Source organism: Cervus canadensis, chromosome 15, assembly GCF_019320065.1.
Source record: "Cervus canadensis isolate Bull #8, Minnesota chromosome 15, ASM1932006v1, whole genome shotgun sequence".
NCBI classification, from domain to species: domain Eukaryota; kingdom Metazoa; phylum Chordata; class Mammalia; order Artiodactyla; family Cervidae; genus Cervus; species Cervus canadensis.
In genome coordinates, this window is record NC_057400.1 from 41,817,215 (window position 1) to 41,835,882 (window position 18,668).

The 18,668-nt window shown below is 36.3% G+C and overlaps 1 protein-coding gene across 6 annotated transcripts in view; it reads left to right on the forward strand.

Annotated features, from left to right (window-relative positions):
* Nucleotides 1-18,668, forward strand: part of SLC4A10 (solute carrier family 4 member 10) — a 336,246-nt gene that overhangs the window by 124,211 nt on the left and 193,367 nt on the right. For all 6 annotated transcript variants that reach the window (XM_043488151.1, XM_043488153.1, XM_043488154.1 and 3 more), the window contains exon 2: nucleotides 241-322. In XM_043488151.1, the coding sequence (XP_043344086.1) occupies nucleotides 241-322 (82 nt within the window). The remainder of the gene's footprint in view (nucleotides 1-240; nucleotides 323-18,668) is intronic.

Below are 18,668 nucleotides of genomic sequence, written 5' to 3' on the forward strand. Positions count from 1 at the left end.
TTTGACTGTCCTCAATTTCATGGGAAATCAAGTGGCATTCCTTCTCTGAATGTGTGGCCAAATTAATCTAAGTCTTTTCTTTTGTAAACTAACACTTGATAATCAAACAGAATAGTCATGTGCAAGTAGGTTTATGTTACTGAATTAGACCTCTAAATTATCAGGTCACATTAAAATTTATTTTCTGAAATTAAGAGAATATATAGTACTATCATTTAGTCTTCTCTCTCTCTCTTCCAGAGAAATGATGAAGAAGCAGTTGTGGATAGAGGTGGAACTCGTTCTATTCTCAAAACACACTTTGAGAAAGAAGATTTAGAAGGTAAGACTTTTGGCGGGGAGGGAATACCTAGTGGTATTTCAAAGAGATGTGAAGTTTTAGTAATGTGGAGAACTGCAAAAGTTGAAATCAGAGTAGTGGTGGTGGAGGGACGTGGATATGACTGTTTTGGTGTAGTCTGGAGTGCCAGTAGGCAGTCCTGCAAACAATGAGAGCATTAATTCATTCAACAGACATTTATGGAACCTCTCCTGTATTCCTATACTGTACAGTATGCCAGTCTTTCAGTAACCCTTGCTTCAAGGAATTAAAATTAATTGGGAAATGAAAAGAAAAAAATTATGACAGACTAGCATCTTGGGTGGGGGTTATGTGACAGAGGAGGACAGGAGAGGCATCTCACTCAGTCTGTGTTGTCAGAGTAGACTGTCACTGGGAGTTAAGGACAATTGGTGATCTAGTTTTACTGAGATATCTGTGAGAGGGGGCTCAAGGCATCATTTGTGTGATCAGATAATTCAACAGGGAGATTCTGAACCAGAATATACTGGGTTCAGATATCAGCTCTATCACCTACATGCTACAGAACCTTTAGCTAGTTAATTAGTTAGCTTCTCTGTGGCTTCCTAGTGGCTCAGATGGTCAAGCATCTGCCTGCAATGCAGGAGACCTGAGTTCAACCCCTGGGTTAGGAAGAGCCGCTAGGGAAGGAAATGGCAACCCACTCCAGTACTCTAGCCTGGAAAATTCAGTGGAGGGAGGAGCCTGGCAAAGAGTCGGACATGACTGAGTGACTTCACTTTTACTTTCTCTGTGCCTCAGTTTTTTCCTCTGCTGTTAAAATAAAGATAACAATGGAATGTGTTTCCTAAAATTTTTGTGAGAAATAGGGGAAAAATACTTGGAATAGTACCTGGTGCAAGAGTTACATAAATGTTGGCAATTATTCAGTTCGGTTCAGTCGCTCAGTCATGTCTGACTCTTTGCCACCCCATGGACTGCAGCACTCCAGGCTTCCCTGTCCATCACCAACACCCAGAGCTTACTCAAACTCATATCTATTGAGTTGGTGATGCTGTCCAACCATCTCATCCTCTGTCATCCCCTTCTACTCCTGCCCTCAATCTTTCCAAGCATCGGGGTCTTTTCCAATGAGTCAGTTCTTCGCATCAGGGGCCAAAGTATTGGAGTTTCAGCTTCAACATCAGTCCTTCCAATGGATACTCAGGATTGATTTCCTTTAGGATGGACTGGTTGGATCTCTTTGCCATACAAGGGACTCTCAAGAGTCTTCTCCAACACCACAGTTCAAAAGCATCAATTCTTTGGCACTCAGCTTTCTTTATAGTCCAACCCTCACATCCATACATGACTACTGGAAAAACGATAGCCTTGACAGACTTTTGTTGGCAAAGTAATGTCTCTGCTTTTTAATATGCTCTCTCGGTTGGTCATAGATTTTCTTCCAAGGAGCAAGCGTCTTTTAATTTCATGGCTTTAGTTACCATCTGCAGTGATTTTGGAGCCCCCCAAAATAGTCTGTCACTGTTTCCCATCTATTTGCCGTAAAGTGATGGGACCAGATGCCATGATCTTAGCTTTCTGAATGTTGAGTTTTAAGCCAACTTTTTCACTCTCCTCTTTCACTTTCATCAAGAGGCTCTTTAGTTCTTCTTCACTTTCTACCATAAGGGTGGTATCATCTGCATATCTGAGGTTATTGATATTTCTCCTGGCAATCTTGATTCCAGCTTGTGCTTCACCCAGCCCAGCCTTTCTCATGATGTACTCTGCATATAAGTTAAATAAGCAGGGTGACAATATACAGCCTTGACGTACTCCTTTCCCGATTTGGAACCAGTCTGTTGTTCCATGTCCAGTTCTCACTTTTGCTTCCTGACCTGCATACAGATTTCTCAAGAGGCAGGTCAGGTGGTCTTGGATTCCCATCTCTTTCAGAATTTTCCAGAGTTTATTGTGATCCACAGAGTCAAAGGCTTTGGCATGTTCAATAAAGCAAAAGTAGATGTTTTTCTGGAACTCTATCACTTTTTCGGTGATCCAGTGGATGTTGGCAATTTGATCTCTGGTTCCTCTGCCTTTTCTAAATCCAGTTTGAATATCTGGAAGTTCATGGTTCACGTACTTTGAAGCCTGGCTTGGAGAATTTTGAGCATTACTATGCTAGCGTGTGAGATGAGTGCAATTGTGCTGTTGTTTGAGCATTCTTTGGCAATTATTATTATACTAACATTTATGCGTACACACCATTAGTTGATTTTTTTATATTAAGAAAATTTAATGAGAAAATTAGGGAAGAAAATAGGTTACTACGGTGCAATTTCTACAGACTTTCAAATGCACCTGTGCTTCCAAAATCTTGAAATTAATAGCACTCACAATTAATAGCGCTCTGTTTATCAAGTAGCAGGGTATTTAGCAAACAGAGGGCTAGACTGAAAATCAAGAGACCTGTATTTTAGCTTTGACCTTGTACTAAAATATATAGTTTTAGGCTAAGCCATTAAACCTACCCAACAATGAAGGGGATGAAACAGATAATGATTATTGCTAGTGAGATAAAAGGTATATGATATTTTTCATCTTTTTGTTGACAAGTGACACCCAAATCATCTTGAGTAAAATGAATTGGAGATAGCTCCTAGTAATCTACTGCAGCCTAAAGTGTTTATTCCCCTTAAAAATTGTAATGTAGCCACTTAAATTACAATTAAATTCATTATTCTCAGGTCTTACCTTTAGCTACAACAATTAAATAAGAGGAGAGGTAATATACTATCTACAGACAACTTTCAAACTATACCCATTCTATGCCTGACATTTTGCTTGATTCACAGAAAACCCTCATGGTCTAGAAAGTTTATACTTACTGGGTGGGCTTAGTAATTTGCATGTGATCCATATTTATTATATAAATTGAAATGAGCAGAAACTTGAAAAATCTAACCCCCTACTGAGTAATATAAAAGTAATTTTTCTTTAGATTTGAAATGCTATTGCTTTTCTCTCAGCAGTTTTTTTACTGTCCTACTTAAGTTGTACCATGACATAAACTATGCTTATATTCACTAAACTCACACAAGAAAACCTAACAAAACAAAAATTTAGTTTAAAAATATACTCCATTCCAGGGAAAAACCATCTCGAGTTTAAAGATTGTGATTGATAATCCACACACAGATAAATGGAAGTTAACAGTTAGTAATTTATAAATGGGACTTCCCCGGTAGCTCTGCCTGCAATGCTGGAGACCTGGGTTCGATCCCTGGGTCGGGAAGATCCCCTGGAGAAGGAAATGTATAAATAGCCAAAGTAAAATGGTAGATGGTCCCTTTGAATGGAAAATACATAATGCTAAAATAAGATTTACTAAGGTCATTTTAATTATTGTGTTAGCATATATAACATACATTTCCTTTTACTGGGAATGATTAGGAAATGCACATAACAGTGCACAATGCTTTGAGAGAGATTTCTGATTGAAAAAACACAATTGGATAAACCATATCTGTTTCATTTTCTGATGTCTATAGTGGGAATTTTAATCCCAGGAGTGAATAATTGTGACCAAGTCACTGATGATTGAAAATAACATCACAGAATGCAAACATAATATTACATTATAGAATTTTTTAAAATGAGGAAAACCTTATTTGTGTTGGTTTTATAAGTATTTTTTTTTGCTTGCAGATCATAGTGAGTAGATAAATATTCCAGCATTTGAGGATGCTGTAGAGGATTCTGTTGTGATGCATGCAAAGAATAAACAAATCTGTTAGTGATTCCCAAGTTAATTATCCCGCATCAGAAAATAATGCAGGGGCAATGAAGTATAGTTATCATGGTTCAGAAAAAATCAACTGGTGGTAGCATAATATATTATAACATGGGTAAGGGTAGAACACCAGGCAGAAAGGTGGCATTACTGAGGGTAATGGAGGTAGTATAGTAGTTTCTCCTTTTGTGTAATTAAAGGAAAAGACGGGAGCACCACTTTTTAAGAGCTTCTTTAGGAACATAGATAAAATATACCAATAGATACTTATTTGAAATGAAATAGAAGTTCTTTGAGGTAAAAAAAAGCATAACATAAAATTTATCATCATAACCAGTTCTAAGTGTAGAGTTCAGTGTTGTTAAACCTATTCACAATGTTGTATAAGCCATCTCTGGAACTTTTTCATCCTCAAAACTGAAATTCTGTAAAACAGCAACTCCCCATTTCCTTCTCCCCCGGCAACCACCATTCTACCTTCTGTTTCCATGAATGTGGCTAACCTGTACACCTCATATAAGTGAAATCATGCAGTATTTGTCTTTTTTGACTGATTTATTTCACTTAGCATAATGTCTTGAAGGTTTATCCATGTTGTAGCATGTGTTAGACTTACTTTCCTTCTGAAGACTGAGTAATATCCATTGTATGTATATACTGCATTCTGTTTATCCATTCATCTATTTATGGACATAATTGCTTTTATCTCTTTGCTATTGTGAGTAGTGCTGTTATGAGCATGAATATGCAGATATTTCTTTGAGACCCTGCTTTCAATTCTTTTGAGTATATACCTCTACATGGACTTGCTGGATCCTAGGGTCAATCCTAAAGGAATATCCATTGAAAAAATATCCATTGGAATATCCTGAATATTCAATCCTGAATATCCACTGGAAAAACTCTGGCTACCTGATGCAAAGAGTTGACTCAGTGGAAAAGATCTTTATGCTCTGAAAGATTGAAGGCAAAAGGAGAAGTAGGTGGCAGAGAATGAGATGGTTAGAAAGTATCACCAACTCAATGGACATGAATCTGAGCAAACTCTGGAGATAGTGGAGGACAGAGAAGCCTGGTGTACTGTGGTCCATGGGGTTGCAAAGAGTCGTATACAATTTAGAGACTGAACAACAACAAGAAGGCTCATTCTGTTTTTAATTTTTAGAGGAATTGTCATATTGTTTTTCATAGCTTATGCACAATTCTACATTCCCACCAAATTGCACAAGCGTTCCAATTTTTTTTAACCTCCTCACTAATACTTGCAGTTTTCCAAGTTTTCCTGATAGTAGCCATCATAATGGATGTGAGGTGATTTCTCATTGTGGTTTTCATTTGCATTTTCCTAATAATTATTGGTATTAACCATCTTCTCATATGCTTGTTGGCTATTTGTGTGTCATCTTTGGAGAAGTGTCTATTCAAGTCTTTTGTGCATTATTTGTATTTTTAATGTTGTTGTTGATACATGATTTGTAAATATTTTCTCCTGTTCAGTAGATTGCCCCTTCGCTCTGTTGACTGTATCCTTTGGTACACATAACATTTTAATGTTTTGATTTAGTCCAATTTGTCTAGTTTTACTTTTGTTGCCTATGTTTTTGGTGTTATTTTCAAGAAATACTTGCCAAATCCAATGTCATAAAGCTTTTTCCTATGTTTCCTTCTAACTTATAGTTTTAGGTCTTACCCTTAGGTCTTTGATTCATTTTGAGTTCTGTATATGGTATAGAATGCTTGCCCTTTTATCCTTCATATTCCTTTGTTGCCTAACCTTATACTTGTTACAGCTTGCATTCCTCCTCACAGGTTAAACTTTACCCAAAATCATTGATATATATAAATAAATTCTTTAGTGAGTGAGATACAATTTGTTTTCTGTGTTTTTAGCACATATTTCTAAAATAATACCTGCTATTTTCTACAGCTTGAGAACACATAGGAGGCAGTAAAACCTCAAGAATATTACTAGAAACTTTGTGTTCAAAACCTTTTAGTTGTTCGGTACCAAATTGGGGGCTTCCCAGGTGTCTCAGTGGTAAAGAATCCACCTGCAATGCTGGAGAGGCAGATTGGATCCTGAGTTGGGAAGAGCCCCTGGAGAGGGAAATGGCAACCCACTTCAGTATTCTTGCCTGGACAGAAATCCCGTGGACAGAGGAGCCTGGCGGGCTACAGTCTGTGGAGTTGCAAAGAGTCAGACACGACTTCATGACTAAACAACAACAATACTAAATTCGTTCCTTCTCATCTTCTCCACAAAGAATAGAATGTTTATTCTGCCCACCCATTAGTGCTACTTGATCCCTCCTGTCAGAATAATTATCTTCATCCTTCAGATCACTCTTTCTGAATTTACATCATTTCATATTATGTATATATTATGTATATTATTACGTATATAATTCTTATTCTTATTTGATTACAAGTTTGTTCAGGAACAAATCTTTGTCTTACCTGTTATTTGCATTATATCATGGTATCTATCCAGCCCTTTTTCTTAAACTCGATAGGTACTAAAAAATGTGTTGCATTGAATTTCATTTATATGTAATTCAATAATATGTCACTAAACATGTAAGAAGTTAAGTTTATGTAATATAATTAGATGCGTAATCAGCACTCATCAAATATTTAATTACCTTTCAAACATTTAATATGTAAATACAGAAGGTTCTGATTATGTTGCACTGTACTAAGATAAATAAAACTAGTTACATCCTAATTGGATATTCAGGAATTCATAAATTTAAAACTTTAATGGAAAAGTTAAGCTAATACTTAAATCTTGGCCGACAAATTAATTTTAAAAGACATTTTCTTTATTTTATGTTGCTTTTAGCAGAGAGCAAAATACTTTTAAGTCATGGATTTAATAGAGAAAATTATATCTATATCTTGATATTCTTTTGCTCATTTTATTTTAGACAAAAAGTTAGGTTTACTAGTTTATTTCTTTTAGGACCATTCAATATATTGTGGACCCAAAGTCCAGAGAAAATATAAGTAAAATGCGTACTGCAAAGCTGTCATGCAACATAATTTTATCAGTGATACTACCTTCCCACTTTCTTCATTTCACCTAATGCATTCCTGTGCTCCTAAGATAACTAAAATGCTTTTCTGACCATAATTATTTTAATGTCAAAAGTATTTTTCACTAAAAAATGGAAGATAAGTGCTGATCCTGTGATTATGATATGATATTTTTCAACCAAAGTAAAAAATAATTAAAAAATAAAGAAAAATCCAAAAATTAGGCTTACATCTTTTTGTTTCTGATTTTTTAATCTCCAAAAATTGCAATCAGAAGGCAAAAATGAATTCTGTTGAGAGAAACAAAAGTTGCCTTCAGAGATATTGAGATGGGCTTAGAAGGATGAATGAAAAGTTCTGAGGACAAAGAAGGAAGGATTTATCATATTCTGGGAATGGCAAATATGGTGTGGCTAACACACTGGAATTGTGTACATGGGGGTAAGGAGTGACTGGAAATGAAGTTTAAATATTTGCATAAGGTAAGTCAAATAATGAAGAATGAATTAATTTTTTAAAGTTGCTCAGTGTGGTAAATGCTATTATCATCTCCATTTTATGGATAAAGAAACCAAAGCCCAAAAGATTGACTTGCTCAGGCCCTGACTAGCAAGTATAAGAGCAGGGATTCAGATGCTCAAGGGTCTGGGCTTTTAACACCTAGACGTAAACATGATGTGAAGACGTGTTTTAGGTGATCGAATGGGGCAAGATGTGTATTAACTGGAAGACTGGGGCATATTTACTCAGTCATAACTATTTTTAAAAAGTTGAGATTATCCTATGAAGCAATAAAGAATTTGATATTACCTGCATTGCAATAGCTTTCCAAATAATTTTGCAAAAATTTGAAAAATTTTATAACTAGTAAATTCCCATTAGACCGATTCATTTCCACAAAAGGAAAAGCTCTACCCCATTGGAGACAATTTTTAATATAACCTCATGTTCTCTTATTTTAAATTCTTGTCTCTGCTGTACCACAGAATGAATAATCTTATTGTTTCACTATTTCAAATGTCTTTTATTTGAAAAAGAAAGAACCATTTTTCCTGCCATTTTTGGATGCTAGCTTTTGTGCAATTTAATATTGTGATACAGGTTCAATGTCACTTGATGGAGAAATTCTAACCGGTATTTGGTCCATTGGTAATAATTAGTGGAGTTAATTAACTACATAGGATCCATTTAAAATTGTACATTCTGCCTGCCAAACACTTTAGATTATTTGAGGATGGGAATTAGGCAGATAGACTAATAGTGAAGATACCAGAAAAAAAATAACCAGTAGTAAATTTTATTTCCTAATTGACTATCTTGGCCACCTATGTACATTTCACAATGAGTTGTTTTATTTTTCTCCTGGGTATCCTAAAAATAAAAACTAAATAAGAGAATGTTTTTAAACAGTCTAATAATGGAATTACTTTTATTCCTAAAATTAACTCCCAGGTGAGTTATACATCATATTCCATATTTCTTCATACTAATTGTTCCACATGAATTTTGTGTGTGACCCACATCTTTATTTTGATATATAAACTTATTTGTGATATTTTTTCTATTTGGAGTTGTAGCTTGATAGTTATTTATAGTCTGTTTTTAGAGTATATTGTAAATTTTAAAGATCTACTTTTCAAAATTTGGTCATGGCTTATTAGATCATTCGCAAATAGTTATATCATTTGCAAGTATGTCCTTGCATGAGGGTAGTAATAGTAACAAATATTCTAATGTGTATATGTGACTAAGAAATCCAGCAAATTTATGGTTTCATAATTTAGGAGTCCTTGTTGTACTTTTTCCATCCCTAGTTTATGATGTCAGTTTTTAGGCAGCTGATTTTAGAATAAGAGCATATGTTCTTAATCTCCCTCATTGTTCCTTATAAATCTGTCTCTGTTTGCTACCTATTCTCTACTTATCAAAAGCACAGTACAGCTTTGAAGTATTTGCTATGTAATGTGACCTAAGACATATCCTTTGTGTATATTTGTGTGTGTATATGTAAAATTTTCAATTATTTGCTATTTTAGTGATATAATAGATGAAAAGAAATCCCTTTTCATTACCTTAAATATAATCCTATAAATATTAAAAGAGGGCATTTTGCAGCAAAGAATTTATTCCTTTAATCCTTCTATATTTTTCTTCAAAAATATTTAATACTTTGAAGACAAACCACAAATGACTAAAGCTTCTTAATATGTTTATATTAACACTATACTTTTGAGTTCTCCAGACATCTGAGACTTAAACGAGTTGATTATTTAGTTATACAGTTTAATAGTGTGGCAGTAGTATTCTGAAAGTGACATTGTGAAGGAATCCATTTAGTCTACTTCTTGATTAAATTCTTCAATCTCTATTTCCACTAGCTTCCCCCTCGAGCTATCCTAGTTTAAAGCCCCTGGGCTCCATGTGATGGTAACCTCCACAGGTTATCCCCACACAATTGAAGCACAGGTGGGCTACCAATCAGTTTGGACTTCCCTTGTGAAGTCATCATCATTTACCAATATTAATTGAGTGCTAGTGGTATACAAGCAGTGAGCAAAACTTCTGTTTTATGTTCTTTCTTTTCTTTTTTTTTTTATTTTATGCTCTTTATTTTCCAAGGTGGTTTTCATACCGGTGCTATCAAAAGAGCCCTTGAGTTCTAAACTTCCTTGGGAAAAATTACAGTGGCCACCTTGCACAGAAATGTTTACATTTAAAATATCAATTGCAATAAATACTGATGATAGTAAGTGTTAAACAGTAATTGAAAGAGGTGATGTTCTTGATTTTCTGGATTTTTTTTGTTGTTGTTCAGTTGCTAAGTTGTGTCTGGCTCTTTATGAGCCCATGGACTGCAGCAGGCTGGAATTCCCTGTGCTTCACTATTTCCTGGAGTTTGCTCAGATTTATGTCCACTGGGTCTGTATGCTATCTAACCATCTCACCCTCTTACTTCCCTCTTCTCCTTTTGCCTTCAATCCTTCCCAGCATCAGGGTCTTTTCCAATGAGCGGCTGTTTGCTTCAGGTGGCCAAAGTATTGGAGCTTCAGCTTCAGCATCTATCCTTCCAGTGAATATTCAGGATTGATTTCCTTTAGGATTGACTGATCTTCTTGCTGTCCAAGGGACTCTCAAGCGTCTTCTCCAGCTCCACAGTTTGAAAGCATCAGTTCTTCAGCGCTCAGCTTTCTTTAGTCCAGCCCTCACATAGGTACATGACTACTGGATAAAACCATACCTTTGACTATACGGACCTTTGTCAGCAAAGTGGTGTCTTTGATTTTTAATATGCTGTCTAAGTTTATCTTAGCTTTCCTTCAAGGAGCAAACATCTTTTAATTTCATGGCTGCAGTTGCCATCTGCAGTGATTTAGGAGCCCAAGAAAATAAAATCAGTCACTGCTTCCACTTTTTCCCCATCCATTTGCCATGAAGCAATGGGACCTGATGCCATGATCTTTGTTTTTTGAATGTTGAGTTTTAAGCCAGCTTTTGCACTCTCCTCTTTCACCCTCATCAAGAGGCTCTTTGGTTCCTTTTCACTTTCTGCCACTAAAGGGGTATCATCTGCATACCTGAGTTTGTTGATATTTCTCCCAGAAATCTTGAGTCCGGCTTGTGATCCATCCAGCCCGGCATTTTGCACGACGTACTCTGCATGTAAGTTAAATAAAGAGGGTGACAGTATACAACCTTGCCGTATTCCTTTCCCAAGTAACTTTAGTCATGTCCAACTCTTTGTGACCCTATGAACTTTAGCCTGCCAGGCTCCTTTGTCCATGGGATTCTCCAGGTAAGAATACTGGAGTGGGTTGCCATGTCCTCCTCCAGGGGCTCTTCTGACTCAGGGATTGAACCCATATCTCTTATGTCTCCTGGATTGGCAGGTCGGTTCTTTACCACTAGCGCCACCTGGAAACCCCTCTCTGTGTTATACACATCTATACTTTTATCACACATTTTATAATTTTATACACATTTATACTTTTATTTTATACTTTATTTTCTTGGGTTCCAAAATCACTGCAGATGGTGACTACAGCCATGAAATTAAAAGACACTTGCTCCTTGTAAGAAAAGCTATGACACATTGAAACTTGTATATTATCATATGTGAAACAGATCGCCAGTCCAGGTTCGATGCATGAGATAGGGTGCTCAGGGCTGGTGCACTGGGATGACCCTGAGGGATGGGCTGGGAAGGGAGGTGGGAGGGGAGTTCAGGATGGGGAACACATGTACACCCATGGCTGATTCATGTCAATGTATGGCAAAAATCACTACAATATTGTAAAGTAATTAGCCTCCAATTAAATTAATTTTTTAAAAAAAGAAAAGCTATGACAAACCTAGATACGTATTAAAAAGCTGAGACATTACTTTGCCAACAATGGTCCATCTAGTCAAAGCTATGGTTTTTGCAGTAGTCATGTATGGATGCTAGAGTTGGACTGTAAGGAAAGCTGAATGCCAAATAATTGATGCTTTTGAACTGTGGTGTTGGAGAAGACTCTTGAGAGTCCCTTGAACTGCAAAGAGATCCAACCAGATCATCCTAAAGGAAATCAGTTCTGTATATTCATTGGAAGGACTGATGTTGAAGCTGAAACTCCAATACTTTGGCCACCTGATATGAAGAATTGACTCATTGGAAAAGACCCTGATGCTGGGAAAGATTGAAGGCTGGAGGAGAAGAGGATAACAGAGGAGAAGAGGATAACAGAGGATAAGTTGGTTGGATGGCATCACCAACTTGATGGACATAAGTTTGAGAAAGCTCTGGGCGTTGGTGATGGACAGGGAAGCCTGGTGTGCTGCAGTCCATGGGATCACAAAGAGTCAGACATGACTGAGTGACTGAACTGAACTGATATTTTTATCAGTGCTATTAATAGTATCATTGGAACCTTAATAGAATTAATTCCATTTTGTGTACCAGTATTCTGAGGTTGCTTTTTGGAATGTGCTTTTATATTTCCTTCTGGTGATGATACCCCATTCTGTCGTTCCTCCTTCCTAACCTACCTAGTCATCCCTATTACTCTTAGTTTGTCAGGAATGCTGAAAGCATAATGAAAATGTCTAATTATTTTTTCTTTCCTTCTCTATCATCTCTACCCCTCTATCATCTCTATCCCAACTGAGATCTTCAGTTGGGAAGATAATACACAAAATCAAAACAATCGAAAGCATGATTAAAAGAAAATAGAAATTTGATTTTCTGCTGGTAAATTAAGCTTTTGGCTTGTCTCTGCAGCAGGAATATTATGAATATCCTTTTTGTTGAAGTTTAGTTGATTTACAATATTATATTTACTTCAGATTATAGCATAGTCAATATTTTTATAGATTATACTCCATTTAACATTATTACAAAATGGATGCCATATTTTCCTGTGCTGTACAATATAGCCTTGTTGTTTATCTACTTTATGCATAGCAGTTTGTATCTCCTAATCCTCTACCACTAGCTTGTTGCTCCCCCTTCCCTCTCCCTGATGGTAACAACTATTTTATCCTCTATATCTGTGAATCTGTTCTGTTTTGTTACATACATTCATCTTACTTTTTAGATTCCACATATAAGTGATAACATAGAATATTGTCTTTCTCTGACTTCTTTCACTAAGCATAACGTTTTCTAGGTTCATGAATCCACATTGCTACAAATGGCAAAACTTCATTCCTTTTTAAGGCTGAGTAATATTTCATTATGTATTATACATTGTATATTATATATAATGACTTTAAGATTATACATAATGTCCTTAACTATTAATATTCTTTTTGATCTTTCAAAGCTGCTTCTAAATTACCTTTGGAGCATTTGTGAATAACATATTACAGTCTTATCACCAAAAGGATTTATAATATCTAGCTAAATTATTTAGAATTATACCTATTTTTTCCTTTGCATAACTCAATTTTTTCTTATAATAATAGATTACTATTATTTAACAGGATGACAATATAGTGGGAAAGTGTTTTTTGATACTCTAAAGAAAATGATAGTAGTACTGATCATGAACATGAAAGTCATGTTTACTAAGTTGAAATAATGATTGCTTCTCTCATGCTATCTCACTTTGATTTTCTCTTAAGGTTTATTAATACGCATTCTATCTATTAAAAAGGTGCTCTTAATTGCCAACTACAGTGGTTCCCTCTTGTCAGTCCTTCTGAATTCTCAGTTGCTTGTAAAATGTTTGATGACACCTTTGATTTTAGATCTTCCTTCTCTCTTCTCATCTCCCTTCCTGTGGCTTCTCAGAGCAGTCTTCTTTGGTATTTTTTCTGTTTTATCCACCGGCCCCTCTTAGTCTACTTGACATTTCTATGTTTATTCCCAAAATTAAAGTAGTTTTTACTGTTTTAAAAGTTATTAAAACAATTTTTTAAAACAAAAAATTACTTGTTAGAAAAATCCAAGAAATATAAAAAAGTATAAAGAAGGCAAACAAAACAAAACAGCAACCCCCAAAACTCACCACTTAGGAGCAAAAATTATTATTACTGAACAGAATTAATATTAGAAACAGAATACAATTTAATTATGTACATAAACAGATATCAGTTCAGTTGCTCAGTCGTGTCTGACTCTTTGTGACCACATGAACTGCAGCACGCCAGGCCTCCCTGTCTATCACCAACTCCAGGAGCCGGAGTTTACCCAAACCCATGTCCATCGAGTCGGTGATGCCATCCAACCATCTCATCCTCATCATCCCCTTCTACTCCTGCCCTTAATCTTTCCCAGCATCAAGGTCTTTTCAAATGAGCCAGCTCTTTGCATCAGGTGGCCAAAGTACTGAAGTTTCAGCTTCAACATCAGTTCTTCCAGTAAACACTCAGGACCGATCTCCTTTAGGATGGACTGGGTGAATCTCTTTTCAGTCCAAGGGACTCTCAAGAGTCTTCTCCAACACCACAGTTCAAAAGCATCAATTCTTCTATGCTCAGCTTTCTTTATAGACCAACTCTCACATCCATACATGACTACTGGACAAACCATAGCCTTGACTAGATGGACCTTTGTTGGCAAAGTAATGTCTCTGCTTTTTAATATGCTGTCTAGGTTGGCCATAACTTTCCTTCCAAGGAGTGAGCGTCTTTTAATTTCATGGCTGCAATCACCATCTGCAGTGATTTTGAAGCCCCCCCCAAAAAATAAAGTCAGCCACTGTTTCCCCATCTATTTGCCATGAAGTGATGGGCCCGGATGCCATGATCTTAGTCTTCTGAATGTTGATCTTTAAGCCAATTTTTTCACTCTCCTCTTTCACTTTCATCAACAGGCTCTTTAGATAGCTAAATTACAGGTAAGTGAATTATAGTATAATTCATAATCTTTAAACTACTCTATTCATTAAAAAAATCAGCATCATTCCATGTTAATATTGATATTGTCCATTTTAATCGTACTTTGTATTTCATTGCGTGATTATATCATGCTTTATTTAACCAATCTTTTATCAATGGACATTTTATTTCTCATTTATCTCTTTTAAACAAAGTTTCAATGAATTATTATTATATTATTATATATATATTTTTGTGCACTTGACTTTCCTGATGTAATTCTCAGAGGATCACCGACTCAAAACGTTATAGAGTTTAAAAATTTTGATCTGTGTTTTATTTAACCCTCCCACTGACATAATGTGAAAGGTTCCATCCGTTCAATATATCAAATATACAAATATACAGATAGACAAAGCTTTGTCTATTCTCATCTATCTTTCAACTGTTGGTTTCTCTCTATATATCCGTCCTTGATTTTTTTCATCTTCTTTATTCTCTCTCTATATGATTCACTTGGAATCTTGGAATGTTATTCACTTCTTGGAATGTTATTTCCACCTATAAGAGCTATAGGAGTCTGTATGGATGTATCCAAAGTGTTCCATGTGCGTCATATGGACCTTCATACAGTGAATATGCCTAAAGTAGACACTGAAAAAGATGAATGTTACCAAAGTGAGGTCATCTTATACAAATATTAGTTGAGGAAGATGCTAAGGGAATACTTAGAACACAACTGCTAAATAACTGAGTATTTGAAAGAGTGGTACATGAAAGATGAACTATATCATTGTTTTATGTTACTTGGAAATAGTAGAGTTTTGCATGAGGAAAAAAACTTAAGTTTTTAAAATTTCCCTATTGGATACAATTATTTAGAAATGTTTAGTTTTAGCAGTGTTGGGTTAAATTCTTCAACTTCTGTTTATGTCATATTTATTTCTGTTTATTTCTCTCATGAAAATGAGAGAATCAGTCAGGTGCTCTCTAAAGAATTTTGCAGCTCTAAATTCTATGATCTTTAAATGAATTTCTAGAGTGTGCTTTAAAATTTAAATTTCTTGTTAACTTTGCTTAATATTGAAATACTTTGAAGTTTTCAATTGTCTGACTGACAAGAAAAGTTCATTAGTTTTGAATTTGAAAAGGACTGCTTGCTCTGTATGAGTGAGTGAAGGTGAAAATGTCTCAGTCATGTCTGACTCTGCGACACCATGGACTATGCAGTCCATAGAATCTCCAGGCCAGAATACTGGAAGGGGTGGCCTTTCCCTTCTCCGGAGGATCTTCCCAACCTAGGTCTCCTGCATTGCAGGTGGATTCTTTACCAGCTGAGCTACAAGAAAAGCCCAAGAATACTGGAGTGTGTAGCTTATTCCTTCTCCAGCAGCTCTTCCCGACCCAGGAATCGAACTGGTGTTTCCTGCATTGCAGGCGGATTCTTTACCAACTGAGCTATCAGGGAAGGCCTCTGTGTAAGTGAAGGGTTTAAAAAATATCCTATTAATGATTCATGCTTCTTGAAAACCATGAAAAATTATTCTTTACGTTTCTTGAGGAAGAAAGAAATTTAAAGTAGAAAAGATGTGGCAAAATATCATCAAATATAAACTTTTTATGGAAAGGGTATATCTGGCTTTATCATTTTGAGATATAAAATTAGGTCATATTTGGTTAGCATTGACAGTATATAATAGCTAAGAGGTATAACCTATCTGGATATTCCAAAAGTATGGCATTTCTGCTGGGGTTCTCCTCCCAAGTTCCATAGGGCTACTTAGACTAAATGGTTTAATCAGTCCTTAATATCTCTAACCAGTTGCCACCTTCAGTGAGAATTAATGGGACTTTAGATTCACTAATTCATTAATTCCTCCAATTCTACTTAATGCCTATTATTAAGTGCTGCCTCAGTGGTAAAGAATCTGCCTGCCAACACAGGAGACGCAGGTTTGATCCCTGGGTCAGGAAGATCCCCTGGAGAAGGAAACAGCAACGCATTCCAGTATTCTTGTCTAGGAAATCCCATGGACAGAAGAGTCTGGTGGGCTACAGTCCATGCAGTCACAAAAGAGCTGGACCTGACTTGGGAACTAAACAACAACAACAAAGATACTACTCTAGGTAGTAGTGATAGAGCAGTGAAAAAAGAGATAAAGTATGGACCTTATAAACTGGGTATCTCCCTCCTGGTTGATCTCAACAACTGTTTAACTCTAGAAAACTTAACCTATTAGTCTAAGTATCTTCTACCACCAAGTAGAAATCTGCTTGCATCCAGGGAGTTGGGGTGATGCAAGTTGCACTGGAGTTTGTGACTACTCACTATTATTTGGAGCAAGGCCCTGTCCACCAAAGTTGTTGATCCTTCCTGGTTTATCTGTACAGGTTAATCCAGTCAGCTACACAACTTCCTCCTCCGTATATGTGCATACCAAAATCAGCCTTGAGACTTGAGTGTATACTTCAAGTTTTCCCCACTCAGAGTAGGCTCTCTAGTACCTAAGTGACTTTGTCAGAAAGGTGTTTAGCATCATTCACATGATGGACCTAAAATCATCAACACACACACACACACACAGAGTAATCTGTTGGCTGCTGTTGAGTTTGGAAAAGGGTCCAAACTCTCCTCCCATCTATGGAGTTTCCTTTCAACAGAGGATGGAAGTGGGAGGCCACCATGCATTCCTGCTTGTCTTCATTTAGGGTACCATACTCCTTCAGAAATGATTTAATGACTTTACATCTCAAAGCAAAAGGATTTGGGTGCAGCTTCCCTTCTTCCTAAAATGCTCTCATGATCCTATATAAATGAGAGGATAAAAATAGATGCCCCCTAACTTCACTTTTCACCATCATCTTAGCTCTATGCTTTTGTATTGCCCCCAATAATTTTTTAATTCTCTTTACTTAGAATTGGGTACTTGCTATCCACATAATTACAAAACTACATAAGTGGATCTTTCTAGAAAATGAAGTCAGCCTTATTAAGGTAAATTGACCAGGTCACATCTGAGTATAGACAGTTGTCAACAGATTAAAAAAGGAAGTTCTATCTTTATGTTCCCACTAGGTACCAAGCAGCGGTGTTCTGATAACCCTCCCTCCTCCTCTTCTCTTGGTTACCTCCACAGCCTCAATTTATAGCATTTTCCATTTTTCACGGCTGCTTTCACATCATTGAAATGTGAGCTTTTAATATGCCAAGTACTGGGAATGAGAACTTGATTATACAGACCTTATTACTGCCACTAGAGCCTATCGTAGGCATTATATACCTGATTATACAATTAGTTATTTAACTGAATTTTTGAAAAATGTTATAAGGAAATATAAGATGCTATAGAATATATCGGCTTCCCCAGTGGCTCAGTGGTAAAGAGTACATCTGCAATGCAGGGGAGGCCGGAGATACGAGTTAGATCCCTGGGTTGGGAAGATCCCCTGGAGGAGGGCATGGCAACCCATTCCCGTAGTCTTGGCAGGAAAATCCCATGGACAGAGGAGCCCCTGGCGGGCTACAGTCTGTGGGATCTGAATCAGACACAACTGAAGCAACAGCTCCCACACAGGCATGCATGCATAGAATGTATACTGGCAATGGTATGTGATAAAGTTAGATAGATTTGATACATATGATTACATGGTGGCATAAGAGGAAAAAACTACAAGCTTTCTTGTAGAAAGCAGTAGAGAAAAAAACAAAAGCTTTCTCTAAGTCTTTTTTGTATCACATGTGCCAGTGTCCCAAAAGCCAAAATAAGTTACATGGCCAAGCCAGCATTCAAGGATTGGAAGAAGAGATTCTACTGTTTGATGGGAGAATCTCCTAAAATATTGTGGCCATTAAAAAAAAATCTGCAACACTATTTCCTATTTGTAAACTGCTATGTAGAAATGTTAAAAGTATTTTCCTTCTTTGCTTTCAGATGTTTTAATTTTTTCATTCCTTCAGTTTCACAGTTTGATTTCCATCAACTGTCTTCATGGAAATCTTTTTTTCTTCAAAAAGTCTTCAGTTTTTCCAGGCAACCCTTCTATCTTTAATTACCACAATTCTCAGAATGAGCCACTTTCTACATATGCACATGTCTTTCAGATTAATACAAGACAAGACTAAATCTGGAAAATTTTACAGTTTTACTTTTTTGCTCATATCCTACCAATTTCCCTGAAGCAAAGTGTCAAAGCTGTTCAGAAATCATAATTTAGTTAAAATGAGGTTGAGGAGATGGGGAGCACAACCTTGTCTTT